The sequence below is a fragment of the Coturnix japonica genome, chromosome 4 (genome assembly GCF_001577835.2).
Source record: "Coturnix japonica isolate 7356 chromosome 4, Coturnix japonica 2.1, whole genome shotgun sequence".
Classification (NCBI taxonomy): Eukaryota; Metazoa; Chordata; class Aves; order Galliformes; family Phasianidae; genus Coturnix; species Coturnix japonica.
In genome coordinates this window covers 52377349-52395775 of record NC_029519.1, presented here as the reverse complement: position 1 = coordinate 52395775, position 18427 = coordinate 52377349, and the positions used below count along the sequence as shown (strand labels likewise).

At 37.1% G+C, this 18427-nt stretch overlaps 1 protein-coding gene across 16 annotated transcripts in view; it reads right to left on the bottom strand.

Annotated features, from left to right (window-relative positions):
* Positions 1–1509: 1509 nt before the first annotated feature.
* Positions 1510–18427, bottom strand: part of LOC107313615 (PDZ and LIM domain protein 5) — a 111356-nt gene continuing 94438 nt past the window's right edge. For 15 of the 16 annotated variants that reach the window (XM_015862004.1, XM_015862010.1, XM_015862009.1 and 12 more), the window contains 4 exons: positions 16301–16481; positions 10305–10485; positions 9188–9308; positions 1510–5416 (listed from right to left, as the gene is read on the bottom strand). In XM_015862004.1, the coding sequence (XP_015717490.1) occupies positions 5145–5416; positions 9188–9308; positions 10305–10485; positions 16301–16481 (755 nt within the window). In that variant the 3' untranslated portion in view covers positions 1510–5144. The remainder of the gene's footprint in view (positions 5417–9187; positions 9309–10304; positions 10486–16300; positions 16482–18427) is intronic. The other variant, XM_032444035.1, reaches the window with a different exon arrangement.

The following is an 18427-nucleotide window of genomic DNA, read 5'->3' as shown; positions in this document are numbered from 1 at the left end:
GGGAGGCAAGTTTTCTGTAAAGTTGCCCCTAAATTTTATAGAGCTACATGCAGTGTTTTCCTTTGCTTGTGTAAATAAAGGTAGAAAATAACAGCACATTTGCTTAATTAAGAGAGATTCAGCTAAGGAGAGTCTTACGAGACCAGTGTTATCATGAAGTAATTGGCTATGTTATAGTTGATGGCTAAGAATCCTGGAGAGAAAGCTGCAAATACTTTGTGCCAAGGCTAAGTACAGCATCAGATAGTGCTCATCAGAGCAGATAGTACTGTCTCGAACTTATGAAAATATAACATATGAAAATATAAAACACTTTTAAACAAATATTGTGAAGTATTCTACCTGGGTGGTGGATAAGAAGTAAAGGATGCAAATAAATAGAAATCAGCCAAATCTGAGTTTTACATTGTTACATATTTTACAGTGTTCAGTATTTACTTCCAAGTTTAAAAGATGGAGACACCTTGTCTAGGCCCCTGTTTGGAGTAGGTGACCACTATCAGTCAGGTTTTGCAAATCTTGAAGGACAGAGAACTCCACAACCTCCTTGGGCAACCTGTTCCAGTGCCTAACCACCCCACAGCTCCTTGTCACTAGATATCAGTGAGAAGGACCTGGCTCCATCATCTTTACTCCCCCCATCATGTATTTATCCATGCTGGTAAGATCCCTGAGCCTTCTCCTCTCCAGGAGGAACCACCCCATCTCCCTCAGCCTCTCCCTAGAGGAGAGACGGAATCATAGAATCATTTGAGTTAGAAAAGACCTTCAAGATCATCAAGCTCAACGACCAATTAGACCTATCTAGTTCCATCATTAAGCCATGATCTAAGTCCTTCATTATTTTTGTGGCTCTTTACTGGACTTGCTCCAGCGTGTGTGTATGTCTCCCTTGTACTTGTGAACCCAGGTCTCCAAGCATCTCACCAAGGCAGAACAGAGAAGGCAGCTCACCTTCCTTGACCTACTGGCAAGGCTCTGCCCAGTGTGCCCCAGGAAGGCAGTGGTCTTTTCACAAGGACACTGCACTGGCTTCATGGTCAACTTGCTGTCCACCAGAAACCCTAGGCTCTTTTTTGTGCAAAGAGAAACTTCAATCTTACTTGAAGAATAAGCATCTCAAATGATATTTATTCAAGTGCACAGTCGTGACTTTCTTTTACTGACTGAATCAGGAAAAAAAAGCCCAGCAACTTCAAAACAGCCACAGCCAGATAACAAGTTCTGGTTTTTAAGCTTTTTGTTTGTGGCTTTTAAAAAATGTATTATTAAATTTTCAAATGTGAACAGCTAAAAAAGCGATGCTCAAATCTTTCAAGGACAAACAAGCAAACTGCCAGGAAACAACAGTAGACTGTTCACAGTAAAACAATAAAAAAAATAGTAAAAAAAGTAAATGCAAGAAATTAATCTGTGAATGGATGTATTTCCCCTTTGTACTCACTTGCGAGTAGCTCCATAAGGAGACAGGTGTGCAGCTGAACAGACACACACATAATGAGCCATTACTTAACTTTTGTTTATAAGTTTATTGCATTGTTATATTACGCATTTATTATATTTACACATAACTCTGAATTATTTAGTTACAATTTACCGAAACACTCGTCATGATTCAATTATTTAGTTATAAAGATCTTCTAACTTCAAACAGAATTAAATCCAATTCTCTTGACACAGTTTTGGAAGAAAAGGGAATTACTGGCTGAAAATGCATGCTAAAGCCTACAGTAGTTGGGTTATTAACAGGAGTTTCCTGACTTTCTAACTTTTCCTCAAAATATGAGCGCTGAAGATCTATTTTATGAAGCTGGGAATCTTAAAAACAGGCAAGCAAAATCAAATGATAATGAAACTGCTCTGATTTTTGCTATGTCAAGTCTTCAATCAGATATACGTACTCTTATGTGCACTAATATGTATGTCTCAGTGTACACACATGTGCATACCTAGGTAAGTATACATAAATACACGCACATCGACACGCCAAAAGATTCCAGAGGTAAACATGCAGGCTGACAAATAAAACAACCAGTACGAAATAGTCCTAAATAACAAAAAAGTAATAAATATTCAGTGAGATATACGCCATTATAATAAAGTGCTCTACTATGATCTCACTTATTAAAATAACGATAAACAATATGTTCCTTTTCGTCTTAGTTGATTTAGATAATTTGAGAAAGCCATTAAATATTCATTATATATCAGTGATTCTATGCTTCCTTTTTAAATTTTAAACAAATAAACATAGCAGAAACTAAAACACAAAGCATCTAAGTGAAGCAGTCCTACTGGAGCCTTTCAGGCTCTTGTCCTCAAATTCACTAACTGTGAAAGTTCAAACCCTAGAGCATATGGATTAAGAAATACAAATCCAATACAAATTATGAACCTAAAATTAAAATAATAGTAATAAAATAAAATAAAAAAGGAAAAAAATCAAATTGACTTTAAGGACACTGACAAACTTTGTGCCCATTGAAGACCTTTTATTATACTTCGAAATATCAATGTTTTAACTGCAGAAAATACCACCTTACCCTGTGCATTCCTGTCCTCTTCCCTCAAACATGTGCAATTTATCCCTATGGACACCTAGCTCTTAGGTCTCATTTCCCCACATTCCACTTATTTCAAATGTAAGCTGGCTCACATTGCTGCTCCATCATCCATTCTGCTTCCATCCTTTTGATTATCAGACACTCACAGAAGGGTACATCTATAATAGTATAAACATTTTAAACAGCTTTGTGACATTTCTTCCATACAACCAGAAGTTAAAAAAGAAACTGTAGTATTGAAGAAAATCAACCTCAGGAAATAATGTGAAACAGCCCATTGTGTGAATTCGTTTAACTGAATTAAAAAGAAATACCTTTCCATCTTTCAGTATGGCAGTTTTGGTGCATTTTCCCCCTCCTTTTTGACATTTCTTCTTACCCAACCATAGTAAATTTTCATATTTTTTTCCCCGTAACTTTATGTCTAAACCTCTTCTTTTTGTCATTTAAAAACAAAAACAAAAAAAACCAAACCAAACAAAAAAAAAAAAAACAAAACAACAGCAACAACAATCCAAATGAAAAAAGAAATCAGAAGAAAACAACAAAAAAGAAACTGCCCAGTAAATGGTCAAACGGTCATTTTGAATGTGTATTGGAAAGAGCATTGAAGCCTAACACAATTCAGCTCTAACATCCCAGTTGAATTTAATAGCACATAAATGCATTTTGCATCAGGAATCTAATCTAGCCCCAAGAGGGCCTCCTCTGTTGTGCAACTCTGCTGGAGTAAATTCATCCCGTGCAGAGGGTCATCACCCTTTCCCTATGAGCTTACTATTACTCCATACCACTTGAGCCCTAATTTGAAGACAAGTGGGACTTAGCTGGTGCACAGGTCTCGTGCTGACTCTCTTTGTGGAAGTGAAATTCATACAAAGCCACAGGATTGGCAAAATCACCTTGTTTGCAATAAATGCATAATGGCAGTATTGTCTCCTTTCCCCTGCAAGAACCGAGAAATACTGGACTGCCTAAATCAATGTTACATTATTTAACAATATATTCCTTGCATCTGTTGGAAAGGAAAGAAAAAAGCAAAACTAATAAAAATCATTAACAGCTGAGCAAGAAAATAAGTTTTCAGTACACTACCTGGCACGCCACCAATATACATATTTATGAGCTACATCATAAAGAATGTACTGAGAGAAAAACAATGTCCTCAGTTGCACTTCAAAAGTTTCCCTCATTAAACATGAAAGCATCACATTCAAGTTATAAGCACTGTTATACGTAGATTCAATGTGATTTCCTTTCCGAGGCACTGAAAACTTCCTAAAACTTCAGGTGCGAACAGAAGAATATAACTCCCACTTTGTTATACTGAAGATCAGATCTGACATTTCTGTCTTGTTAAATGAGCCTCAACTAGGACTTTCTTTTGGCTAGTGTTCTGGTAGTAATGACGTAAGGAATGCTTTCTTTCATGTGGCATCTTCTAAGCCACTTCTGTTTGCTAGCTTAGCCACCTATGCTTAATTGCTTTGTAAAAGCCTCTATACTCTGCAGGTCTAGCAGAGATTTCACTGCTAAAGGCACAGATACGTATAACTGTGCAGAAGGATTCATAAACCAGAGTATCAGATGAAATTAACAGCTGTTCAACTGCATACCATGTAAGCCTATTTTTGTTTTGAGTTCCTTTTTAATGGAGTTTAGCTTCAGTACTTCTAGATACACTTTAAGAAACATCAACACAATAAAGTGATCTGGATCACTGAAGCTGATCTCCTCTTATTTGTTGAACAGCAGCAAAACTAGCACATATGTCAAGTACAGATGTGAAGGCACTCTAGTAGTTTGGCTTGGGTGTAATTCCCAATTTCCATCTTTTTATGAAGCAAATCTCTAACTGATAAACACTCTAAAAATAGCATACAAACCCCTAAACTTTCCATATTTCTCTTCCATTTTTAACATAGCATCTATAAATAATTTTAACCAATTGTTGAACATGGACATTTTGACCTTTCCTTCTGCTCAGTACATTTGCTAAACAAGATGAGGTCCAAGAATCAGATGTTGATAGAATGAGCATGTTTCTTGCAGAGTGGCTTGTCCTTCTTGGAGAAGAAAGTCTGACCCTCCAAACTGTCATTACATACCTGAAATGGGATCAGAAAGAAAAAAACACCCAGTTCAGACGGATGACTTGCACCACACATTAGTCAGAATGCTACTCATGGCACTGTACTGTGCAAAAGTATATTCAAAGCCTAACAATTATTACCTTTTTTCACAGTGCTATTCTTTTTGATGCAAAGTTAATGGTCAATGCAAGCATTCCATTCCTCTTTCAGTCAGGAGGTTCTTAACTTGGAGCAGCATTTACAAAATGCATCCCACTAACAGGATTTGGATGTGTGCGTGTGCGTGCACATGTGTATGCCACAGAATATTAGAAGGTCATACTTTTGCTATGGTGCCTTTATGTCAAAAGCACTCTTGATACCTGAGAAATGCAACCTGTTCTTTTATGGCCTTCAACATTTGTCTTACGGAAGCAAATGTCACGGGTTAAATGCAAGGACACAGGGCTGCAACTCAGGCCATAGCATCTGGACTGGTGCCAATAGCTCACAATAGCAACATACCTTCCAAATAACTGTGAAAGTGCTTTTTGTTTGGGTTCTGAGGACTGAAAGGCATTTTAGCTCTAACTCCCATACCAGTCAGGTTAGCACAAGTACTGCCGCCATGGGTTTGTTTAAAAAGTAGAACAGCTTTACTTACCGCACAGACGAAGCAAGTGTCATGCCAGCTGAAGCCCAGTGCCTCCAGGAACCGGTCCCCAGCGTCGATCTTGAATTCACAGCCATGGCACAAAGTACCGAAGAGGGCATAGTAATCTGCATCAAACACAAATTACAAAGATCAAGTATACACAGAAAAGCAAGACTGACCCTTCGAAATCTTTGTGCTTTTCTTCCAATGGCAGTGGGCTTGCACTTGTTGTGTTTTGTAATATTAGGTACACTGAATAAAGAAGACCTAAACTGAAAGAAAGGTTTCTTTCCTTCTTTCCTTGGCAATTCAGTTCTCTTCCCCTTCTTATTCTTTCAACTGAGCAAACTGAGCACTGCTTTCACCTCCTTGGTGTATCATTTCCTTGAGAACAATAGTGTGCTCAGCAGGAGGGGGAATGCACTCCCTGCGGGGCAGCAGTGCAGACCCTGCCTGCTACTTATGTTCTCTCTGACTGTGCTTTGAAAGAGTGCCCTGGTTTCACGCTGCCTGCTTACACAACAAACCTCCTTGGTTGCGTTCTGGCACAACATTCGTCTTTGATTGTTTTACACAGAATAATACAATATTTAGTCAGCCATCCTAAACAGAATCTAGCAATTTAGATCAAGTAAGAGGTGTCTTCTAGTCATTAGATCTTATTTCATGGGTCTTTAAAACACAACCCAGAGTCTTTAGAGAGTGTATTTATTTCATTTAACAAAAAGTACCACTATGGCATCAGGATGGTTATTAGCAACTGGTGTTGTTGGAAAGTATTCATTCCATTATTTTTAAGGCAGTGGAGAGCCTGAAAAGGAGAGAGCAGGGCAAGAAATATGTATTAACTTGGGTGGGAGGCACATATAACCTTCCCCATCCCCACACTCCTTCTGAGTGTTGTCTTATCTTCCTTATCTGCGCACAGATCTACACCATGGGACATGAGACAATGTAGCCCTCCACTGCCCACCTGTGCAGACCTAAATTTCATTCCAAGTTATTTGGTCTTTCCTGTTTAAGTCTACTCTCAATGTTTTTTCCTGCACTGAACATAATAGCACAATGGCTCTAACAAGAAAAAAATTGGGATCATTAAGATGCCATGCCAAATGTATAATGTCACATAATACTACTTCGCCATAAAATTGATTATAAAGTGATGTATATATTTATATACATATATATATTTCACTAATGAACATACCCTAATGAAGTTTTTGACTGCATCTGTTATAGTAACACTCCAGCCCTGCCAGGGAAATCAGATATTGAGGCTCTTCATCAGGAAGCCTTAAAAGGAGCAGCAAGGAGGCTAGGAGATTCTGTTCCTTTGCTAGATTATTGAGAGATATATGCCACAGTGTTAACTGCTGCAGAGGCTTATCATGTGTGCCCAGCACAAGGACAGTTCTCCTTCAGTTCAGTAAAACAGTGTTTTCTATGGTGACCTCAAAGAGCAACATCACACAAGCCATCTATGCAGGACAGGGAACACAAATGCTATGGACAAGAAAAGCTACAAGCAGCAAGAAACACCTTTCCCAATCTCCTTGCTTCATCCATGCAGCTGTAATGAATTTGGAAATGTCTAAGAAGACAGACAGTGAAAATATCAAGTGGTAGAACAGCTCCATCCAAAACCTCTGAAGGGCAAGGTCTCATGACCATGCTGTCGCAGCTCTTTACGTTCAAGTTCACACAATCTTCTACTGATATTTTCCTGGTGCCAGCCATTACAACATTTTGTAACATGCACTACATTTTGTGTTGATAACCTTACTGGCTTTTCTTCTGAAGAAAGAGCCATAAGATAAGGCAGAATGAAGGACATCAGCTTTCTTTGGCTTTCACATGCTTAAACTGCGATACCACAGAAGTCATCCAACACACACTGCTCATATAATAATACAGTGCTTCCTTCATGCACCATTATCAAAACTAGGTTACTAACTGCACTGGGATATTTTAAAGTTGTAGACATCTGCAAATTTAATTTCAATTTAGCACTCAAATTTAAAAAATAAAAATAAATAACTGAACATTTTTCAGATTAAAGCTCTCTCATACTAATAACTGTGTGACAATTTCAAATATAAACTTAAAATTAGAACCCTTCATTGCATTAGGAAGAAGGAAATTTGGCAATGACATTTACTCCCTATTCTTTTAAAATTAGTTACAGACCCTTAACTCCAGATGGACTGGAAGTCTTTGAAGAATGAATACATCTCAAATTAACATCTAGTTAAGAGAGCCAGAGCCATCACAGCACATCACTGTCAACAGCATCTCACAGAACGTGTCTGCCTTAACTTGCACTAGGACCTTTTATCACAGAAATAAAATTGAAAAAAATAAAATATTCTTGACCTTTTATCCACATTTCCTGCTCAGAGTATAGAAAAGCATGTATTTTGTGCAAGGAAGCTGTAACAGTAGCACAAATCAATGCACTGCACAACACATGGGTCACTTGATGGCAGGAACAAGAATTCAGTGTTAGCAGAACAAACCCAGTCATGAGCTTTCCACCCAAAGGGGTGTAATCGATCCCTCTAGTACTATTTTTGAATCATCAAATAGCTCCAAGATCAGGGGTTTCAGACAGCTTCAGGATGAAATTTCACCATGCTGTCACACTGGAGGATGCGGCTTGTATATCCATTTCCTCTGCCGCTCCACAAATCCAATAGGAGCAACATGTTACCCTACTTGTGTAACTGAATTAGCAGTAACCTACTTTGTCCTTTCGCATCCGCCAACACCTCATCAAATCTGCTCCAACAGAAAATATGGATAAATTTTGCCTCCCTTCTTCACCCACTTAGTTCCTACTGTTCTTCATAGCACCCACTCTGAACAGCTGTGGGATCAACTCAAAAGGAAATCTCAGCTCCAAATAAATTACTAGGATTTCAAACGAAGTCTCTTCCCAGTCAAACTACTTCTACCACTTCCTAAAAATACAGAGCTCCTTGGAGTAAAGTAAAAACATGGAAAAAGTTTGTCTGATGATTACACAGATTTCAAATTAGACGTTTAAAATATATTTTTTTTCTTCTACGTGGAATTGTTTTACAAACGATATCTATTCCTCTCCTAGCACAAAATAGCACAAGGCAAGTTTTAAGAAAACTAAGAAATTGATATAAATTAAAAAATAAATAAATAAAAGTTCATGTTAATTGTATAACAATAATAAAAAGATACAATTAGCTGCAAGTGCTAACAATAAATAAATAAATAAATTGATAGATAGATAGATTTCCCTGAATTTCTTTGCCACATTTTTTCATATATTACCGCTCAACAGGCTTTCATATGTTATACCCATATCACTGTATTATTTTTCACCCAGTGTCCTTATTTATTTGTTTATTTTTATCCTAAGCTTATGTTTGACAGATGTTATTACTGAATCTACAAATGCTTCCTGGACAGACTGCTTGCTCTTGGAGGTAGCCTCCCCTCTATGAATAAGGTTATTCAAAGAAAAGCACACTGCTCTACTGATATTTGCTCATTTAGTAAATAAGCAGATCAACATAAACTATTATAAAGCCAACCAGAAAATCAACCTAACATGCTTTGCTGTACCACTGATAGCAACAGCTGAGAGCTTAACAGAGATAACAAAGAAAACCAGTGACAAGAAGCCTGTTCCTACTGAAACCAATGAATATTCTCTGCAAAAGAAACCCACTGCAAACTTCAAGTGTCTCCTACATTTATTGTTAGCGTGAACTGAAATTTCAAAGTTATAGGAATTTGCTGGGACACTTATATACCAATGTGAAGCTTGAGAAAAAAGGAATTAATATTATTGTTTTAAACCTTATTAAGCTCTGTTTCTCTGCACAGCTGCGCTAATCTCTGCTCGTGTTACTTCTTACCCGTCTCACAGTAGGGATCACCATCTTCTAAGTGGAAGACATTATTGCGGATGGGGTTATGACAGGCCACACACACGAAGCAGGAAACATGCCAAGTTTGTTTCAAAGCATTTATTACTTCCTGTGGGGATTAGAAAAAGAGTTATTAACACATTATTTTGATGTGACAACTAGATTGTGGTGACAGTACTTCCACACTTGGTTCATTTCAAGAATACTTTGCTTCCTACTGCTGCTTTGAAAATGAGTTGTGCATACAGTTTCTGCTGATGTTAAACTCTGTGTAATGATCTATTTATGGTACATTTCCTTATTTGTCAGAAACAATTCTATATAAACCTCCCAAAAATAATGAGGAGCCAGACACTATTTAACAACTCACTTGTTCTCCTTCTTCATATTACTTAAAATTTTATCCACAGTAGTCCCCTAAAGTATGAAAAGCAGTATCTTTGACATCTCCTGAAGTCTGTGAATAGTTAATCATAAATTATCATGTTGAAAATTATTTCTGCTCTGTGTTGTTTTGGAAGATGATGTAATGCCAAATATGACTTGAGAACCGTGCTGCCAAAGCCCTGCATGACCCCAGTTGCATAAGAGTACAGACCTGCCATTTTCTGCACAAAGGAGCAAGCAATGAGCTGGCGGGCTCAAATTAGAAATATTAGTGCAGAGTAGGAGAATACATCTTTCTATCAGCATTACCATAGGGAATATTTCACTATTTCAAGCCTAACCAACCAGTGTTCAGTTTGGTTAAGGAGGATTATTTATTTTCTTTTCTTTTTTTCCTCCAATTCTGCAAAGAGCTGCCAATTAAAAGCATTTTGCTCAAGAAAATCGAGTAATAGCAAACAGCTACAGAACAGATTAATGAAAACAGGAGTTTAACTTGAAAGATCAAATGGGACTACATCAACATCAGAATGTTAGAGAATGAACGGGCTCAATATTAGAATATCTATATATATACATACTCCTTATGTGATGGGAACATAAGAGGTGTGCCAGAGTACATTTGGAGGATTGCAAACTAAGAATTTCATTACTGAGATACAGTGGACACAGCAGTTAATACTCCCACTAAAGTTTGGGTTAGCCTATGATCACTTACTCCAAGGATCTTCCTCTGGCACTTGGAACACTCAGGTGCGAAGAACTTCTCATAGCAGACCTCACAATACAGAGCCCCTTTCTCTTCCACAAATCCAATGTAAGCCATGGAAGTTTTGCAGTGAGCACAATTAAACTCCTCTGGGTGCCATGACTTCCCCAAGGCCACCAAGAAAGGTCCTCTAGTTAGGAAGAAAAGATTAGTTAGCAAATGCCATTGAAGTGGTTCCTGATGAAGCTTTTAATTTACCTCTGCAACACCATGGCTCTGTTCACAATGTGGTATTGCTTCACGCCTCTTCCCTTGGATGGGATTGTAAAGAAGTGCCAAGTGTCAACTAGTGCTATTCACATGGAGCTATCTCCCAGAGACCTATGACCCCAGTAATAAATAATTATTTTCACTTCCTGGCATTTCAAAAATCCTGTTTTAGTATTGCATTGAATAAAATACTGAAGTGGCTACTAAGGAAAGGGAAAAAAAGAAAAAATTAAAATGTTCCATGTTCCCAACTGTTTCTATCTGCTGCAAAGAGATTCAGTGATACCATTAGCTCTCTTCCAGCATGTAATTGTATCAAGGCCACAGATGTACAGTTGACTCCACTGATGGCCAATTACAACATTTTCTTGTAAAACAAAAATTCCGCAGCTGTCTTTATCCAACAAGTTTGTTGCAAGATAGAACATTCAGTTGCTCTTTTTGTGTTTGCTTGTTTTCCCCAGAAGCTAATTATTATTGAACCATTTTCTCCAAGGACAGAAGCTCTTCCTCCTTCCACTCCTCCTCCCATGATTTGTCTGGCAAATGCAATATGGTTAATGCACAAAATGAAATCTGCCATTTCTATGCAAACAAACACCTTAGATTTAAAGTTGTAAATCTCTGGCATATACCACTGCATTAGCATTCAATTGAAAACATAATCAGCATGCTTAATTTCTTTAACAAACATATTTATCTTAATGAAGTACCTTTTGAGTCCCACCCATACTCAAACTTTCAGAATTTAAGTTTTAAGTGAACATCATGGCTCAAGCTCATTTCTCTCATCAAATTTCACACTTCTGTGATACCACCAATAAAAACACCATTCTTACAGGATTTTTTTCTGATCTAATATTTCACTGCAGAAGAAGTGCGAAGTATTAGCTAGTGTCACCACCCTGTTTGCTAAAGGATTTTGGAAACTGAATGAGAAACAAAGACATTTTTGAATAAGATAAACATTCTCCTATGAGCAAAGAAACAACAGAAAAAAAAAACCAAAAACCTTGGAAATTTGTTTCCAGAGTTATGCTGATTGTCAGATAAGAAAATAAATGAGAGTGATGTCCCTGAGAGGAACAGATAATTATTTTTATTTCTTTTCCATGTTTTCCCTGGAGATGTTATATATTTTCAACAGTAGGAGAAGTCAAAGACATAAAGACTGAAGCAGATTTAGGATTTGTGTGTATGCTGCAGTGAAGATGATACTGAAGCAGTTTCTTCCATTCACCTCTGATTATCATAAAGAAAGAAAGCAGTGAAACACAGCTCCTGGAGTAGCTCACAGCCCTGAAGGAGTGAGCCTGGGGATCCCAGTGGATGCCTGAGCAGTGCAAACACTGACCTAACCTGATACCCTCCCGCTGCCATACAAGCACCTTTCTACATCAGTGCCCTTTCAGTTATGTACTGATCAAACAATACAAGTCCTTGTGTACAACAAAAGCGCACTCCTGGTGCAGTGTCAGCACAAGCTAATTTAACAGATTCATTAAGACGGGACTGATACTGAAAAGGCTCTCTCTGCTACAGGCAGGATTGAGTTTCTGGCCATCTGCACTGCAATGATAGGCCTGGTTAGTTATGAAATGGAAAGAAAGCATGCTAGCAACCAAAGGGGAAGGAATTTTTATAACATCTGCAACATTTAGCTCTCCACAGTTTACAATTCTGACATATTGAGGTTAGCCATTCAAGACAGTGGGTAGGACCCCAGATGGATGGGAAAGTGTGCAAGAGTGCATCTACAGAGTTTCATTCCCAGAAGTCCCCAGGAAGCTGTGGCTCTGCCCTGCACAATGTTTCCTAGGTGTTCCATTAGCAGGCTTGCTCCCTGTGCACATGTGTCCAGAGGAGCACTTTCTAAATGTGATTTCACTTTTAATCAAGCCGTAGTTTAAACATGTCAAGCTGACATTGCAGCTTAATGATGCCAGTGACTTAAAAGCTGCCCCAAATCATGTGGGAAGAAGGAAAAAAAAAAAAAAAAAAAAAAAAAAAGAAAGAAAAAAAACCAGAAAACCTAAATGTAAAAAACTAAAACATGATATTGAGAACTTGGAGGTGTTCCTGGTCTCCGCATACTTTCATGATCAAAACAAGAATTTCCAGTTATCAAACATATTTATTTCCCTGCTTTCTATCAAAAAGGAGTTAGAATGCCTAATTTGGAGTTGGGAGGCCCACAGCCATGCGTCCTGATGGGAAGTAGCCAGGGCAGGAAATGCTAGGAAGATGGCTACAAATGACCTCATCCTTTCGTGTACATTAACAAAACAACAACAACAACCCCTTTCTGTCACCTACCTTTTAGTAAACAAGTCAAATTTTAGAGGTGGAGCTCAAAAAACATCTTACTTCCAGCCAATGATAAGGAATGGTAACATAACTACAAACAGTTGGCTATGAACCCACTTTCATTCCAAGATACTTTCAAATGCTAAGTCAACTGCTGACATTACCATCTAAGACTACATGAACCAAACCCACAGATGGAGGCAACATTATTATTATTATTATTATTATTATTATTATTATTATTATTATTATTATTATTATTATTATTATTATTATTATTATTAAAGAGATTCCGGTGTATTTACATCAGTAGTTACATACTGTTACATCCCAAAGGATCACTAGGTACATATATTTAGTAGCCATGTGTAACATCTGGGTCCCATATGTAGCAACAAAACAGGGTCAAATTGGAACAAAAAGTAAGTAATGTATGAGGAATGTAAGGATAATTTCAGTATTTTTCCATTTGTAACTATATATAACTTTATCAATATGTTCACGATGTATTAGTATGGTAATAATCTAGCTTCTCATGTGTCTTTGATTATGATAGAAATCCAGAACTGAAATTTGGTGGTAGAAAGATCAAAAAGACTTCTACATCTGGTGAATAGGCCAATTGTTTTGTAGTTAACTAATCTTTTTCTCCTCATTTGAAAATGTCACGATATATAATGTCTGTATGGGAGATGCTGAAGTGAAGCACTATTTGTACTTTTTCCCTCGTACCTCTAAGATAATTAAGATCCATGAAAAGGTGACAAAAGCAAATCATCATTCAGAGGCAGACACACTAAAAAAATGTTCTCAGACGAGATACAGGGAAAACACATTTGGATTTAAAAGGCAGAGTGAACTCTGCACTGAAGCACTCAGTGAGACTGCCTGATAACTAGAAGTCTTCATCAGAAAATGTCAGAAGTTCATCAGACTGACACAGCAAGCAGATCAAGAGAAATTTAGTTTTCCTCCAGCTTTAATATTACAGACACGGAAACAAAAGCTTACATATTGAAGCTGTGGAAAAACTTGAAATCTTCATACAAGCACTGTATCAATAATTAAAGATATATTAAAAAGTTATTAGATGCCTTTGGTTTTGGCTTAACCAGCCACGGTTATTCTATGCTTCAGTGTAAAGTAACCAACTCCACAACACATTCTGGCTTCAAAACAGATGCACAGTGCGATGTCACTTAATCCTCCTCCTACCTTTTCATAGGTAACGTGACCACTAAGGGCATGAACTGTAATTATGATAAAACTTGAAACCAAAATGCCTCTGCAATCTTTCAAATCCACCTTAGACTGTGAATGTTTGGGATAATTGGCATTGATTAAGATGAAAACTCATCCACAAATGAAACAATGCTTGCCTTTAATAATTGAGATGGTATTTAGCATATGAAGAAGAATTAAGATTTAAACACTGACAACAATTTAGAGAAAGACATGAGTATCAGTTACTATTCATAAAGAGGTGTCACTTTCAGCAGGTGACAGTGGTTTAAGTACTGTCAAGTAGGGCTCAGCCTTTCTCCATATATGGTCACTAAGGAACAAAGGTAGCTCCTAGACCAATACACACCCCTACTCACAGGGCTGAAGCTCATCACCTTTTCAATGGTGATTCAAGGAGGGAATAGCAGCCTGTGTTTTAAGTACTGAGAAGAGTACTCAGGAGAGAGTACTGTGAGAGCCTATGGAACAGAGCAAAAGCAAACCCTGCTAAACTACAGGATCTGTAAAAGGCACTGAAGTTTCTGCATGAAAGATGCAGTATATTATATAAGTACTGTGTTTGGATTAATTTCAAATGGAAATGATAATAACAAAAATGAAAGTATACATTTCCTTACCCTAACCCTTCATTACTAGATGAATTCAAAGCTCTTTATCACTCAGAGAATATAGAAGTCAGAATGCTAAAAACAGATACAGTAATTATCAGATGAATCTTTTCCAAAAAGTGCAAAGGCCTTTTTGATTCTGGTCTATCATTTTGCAGTGAAGCATAAGATCAGGATTAGAGATCACATACATTTACATTCAAAATTAATGTGTTTGGTTTTTTTTTTCTATTACTTCAAAGAGATTGAGATCATATATTTTTATTACCTCGACATATAGAATTAAAATAAGAAAATCTTCTCCAGACTCCACAGGAGAGTTACCAAATAATCCCCTACATTAACTTTATGTTAATGGAGCTAGTAGTGAACTATCAAAACAAATATCTAACGGAAGTCAACAAGTTGGACTTGATTCAGCCCTAGAAAGAAACAATTGGTCAGATGAATTTTCTGATGCAGAGTTCAAGCAAAGGTTTAAGAAATCTTAAAAAGCCATTGTAGAAAGCTTGATTTTCTATTATCCTGAGTGAAATCTATATGTCTTATTTTCTAATTAAACAAGTTTCTTTCTTTAACCATGGTGAAATATAGTGCATGCTCTCCTATGTTATTCACATTATAAAACAGAGGACACAGGTGAATAAAAAGAAATACTACAGTACATTACTTTGCTCTTGCAGTTCAATAGTACAGATAACTGAATAACCAATAAGATGATATCTTAAGAGCATACTTTTCATCTAATAAGCCCTCCAAAATCCCAGTCAGACAAAAATCAAGGAGGATTTGCACACTGACATGAAAAGTAGTAAGACAACCAAGTCTAATTTTCAGATCTCACTGACTGAACAATGCAGCCCAGAGTCATTTCTTCCTCCATATGAAATTCTGACTAAATTTAGAATATCTTGCAGATTGTGTAAAATTTATTTGTATCAATTAGCAAACTTATTTTTGTGTACTCTGTTGATTAATTCCATTGATATTATACAAGTCAAGGGCACTCACTACCCAAATGGCAGAGAGAGTGGGAAGGACCATGAAACTTAATGCAGTAGGAAATGATTACTAAACCAATCCTAGTAATTGTTAAAGCTGTATGCCTTACTTATCCCATATAGCTGGAGCCTGCTACCTTTCCTCCTCTCATTTACTAATTCTGGTTAATAAATTGGCATTTGTGATGTTAGTCTGTATTTGGTTTCCCTGTACTCTCATTTGTTTCCAGCTTGCTCATTTTCCAATTTTACTGGCATGGGTGTGCAAGTGAGAATTAGCTACCTTACTCTTCTTTTGCTTTTATTTTCACCCTACTCCCAGATTCCTAAACCTCTGTAAAATGGGTGGCAAGGATGTGACTGTTGCAAAGTTTTCAGTGTTTTCCAACATTTGAAATATTGCCCCTTCATAATTTTCTCTCATTCTCAGGTTTTCTAGATAAACCACACATGAAACGAGTGCACTGTGTTACTGAAGTGGAGCCATACAACATTTGTGACTAAGAAATCAGAATCAGTGAAAGCAAAGCAAAACTCTGATATCAGAGAGCCTGTAGGATGAGTAGATACGAACCTAATGACTTGATTGCACTGTGCACACATTGGAGTACGCTTTCCTGCTGGAATATGCTCTGCCCTCTGAACCAATGTGTCTTGCTCCGTTAGCTGAGAGGTTGCGTCAAACTTTTGACTTGGAGCAGTTGTTCCAGATGTTCCAGATTTAATACTGTTTGACGTCCATCCACTGGCAGGAGCTGTGAAAAGAGTGCCAAAAGTATTTAGAAACCGTCTTTCAGTACCAAGTAAATGATTTTGAAATAAAAGCAACAGGTAGAACTTGCCCAACATCTTTGTCCAGCTTGGTGTATGTCTGCCTACTTACAGCAATAAACTAAAGCTGGTATTTTTCCTTCCTCCTCCACCAGTAAGGAGGAAATAACACAGCACAGTTTTAGCTAACTTGTAAAAGCAGCAGACAAATTTCAACATGTGAAAGAATGTACAATCTGTGAAGGCATTATTTTGCTTTAAATACAAAAGCTGAAGCCAAGAATATCAGTGCATGAACAAAAACAAGAGAATAACACATAGCTACTCAAAACATTTAACATTAAGTTGAAAAGATCATCCATCATTACCAACAGAATAAATAAGAATATACATTCAATACAACATATATAGGAACTTAAAATACAGTACTATAGAAGGAAAACATATTTCTAAATCAAATTTAAAACCTAGGCTAGCTCACTAAACACTGCCAATCTGAAGCACTACAACAACTGTGTTCACATCACTTTAGAAAAGTCATGTCTCTGACATAAAATCCAGACCTTTCCAGAAGTGTATACATCCATAGACTTGCATTTGCATTCTGGTTTTTAAGGTCATAGACAAAAGCTTTTATGGAGTTTGAAAAAATGCATTTACAAAAATGAAATGCACAGACACCTGTTGCCAAGGGTGATGAAGAAACAAACACTTCTCTGCTTTTCTTTCTTCATAGATATGTCTACTATGGTAACATACAGCAGAAGGTTATGGGAATAGTTACTCCTGTCAAGTGGATAATTCTTTTTTTTTTCAAAGCCAAAGAACACCACCACCACCATTAGACACTAAACAATCCCATGACCTCACAAGCATGCAGTCTTGAACAAGTCACTCTGCTACTGTAGTTCATTTTAGATAAATAGCTGCCAATCTGAAAACTTAGGAAGGTATAAAAATAGAAAAGGTAGAAGAATGGCTCTGAAGATTAATCGCACTTTCCTATTTCACACATCGCCTTCTAATTTTCAGGCCCTATTTCACAAGAATACAAAAAATACTCATTAAAACAAAACCTGTTTGAAGATTGTTTTCTTCATAAATCAAATTGCAATGTAACTTCCAGTATACTGCTAACATGGATTTATCTGCCGAATCCCAAAACATTAGTTAGCTCTTGTTTACACCATGTAGTTAAAAAAAAAACAACAGCAGCAGCAGCTACCCTTCTGCTTGCTTAAAGGAAGAATAAGTATAACCACCGCAATCGCTTCCTTTTCTTTGGTCTCATTACAGCTTCTATTAATGTTGTATTCATGAATGATGTTTCTTGGAATGCTGCCCAACTTTAAAATCACTACTGATCAGGATTTATCTGTATAAACTCTCCTAAGAGTTGTTAGACAAATCACCTGTGATTCCTGAATTACTTAAAGCACTACTAGAGGAGATGACTATCCATCAGTTTGAGAGACAATGTTGGTTTACCAATGACCTTATGATAAAATAAAATTCTCTTTAGCATGAACCACGCTATAAAATACTCAACTTAGTGCTGTGTTAGGTAAGAGCTGTGGCCCAAACAATAACAAATTGGGCACAGAGGACTAGTGAAGGCAGGTGGACCCACTGTATTTTGACTGAAGTGGATGAACTCAAATTCAATGCCTAAACCAGAAAATAGACCATTAAAGTATACTAATATCTATTTCATAACATCCATTATACTGGTATCTTTGTAAAACTACTACAGTTGCTCTACAAGACTTTTTTTTTCCCACTGTGTATCATTCTCTCTTTCTCGCTGTTTGATTTACCTCAGTCTTTTATCTTCCTGATTACCATTTGAACACCAGCCTGTGGACAGATTTTATTGACCACTTGCATCTTCCCGTAGGCCAGAAGCATGCCATTAACACTCCAGCAATTC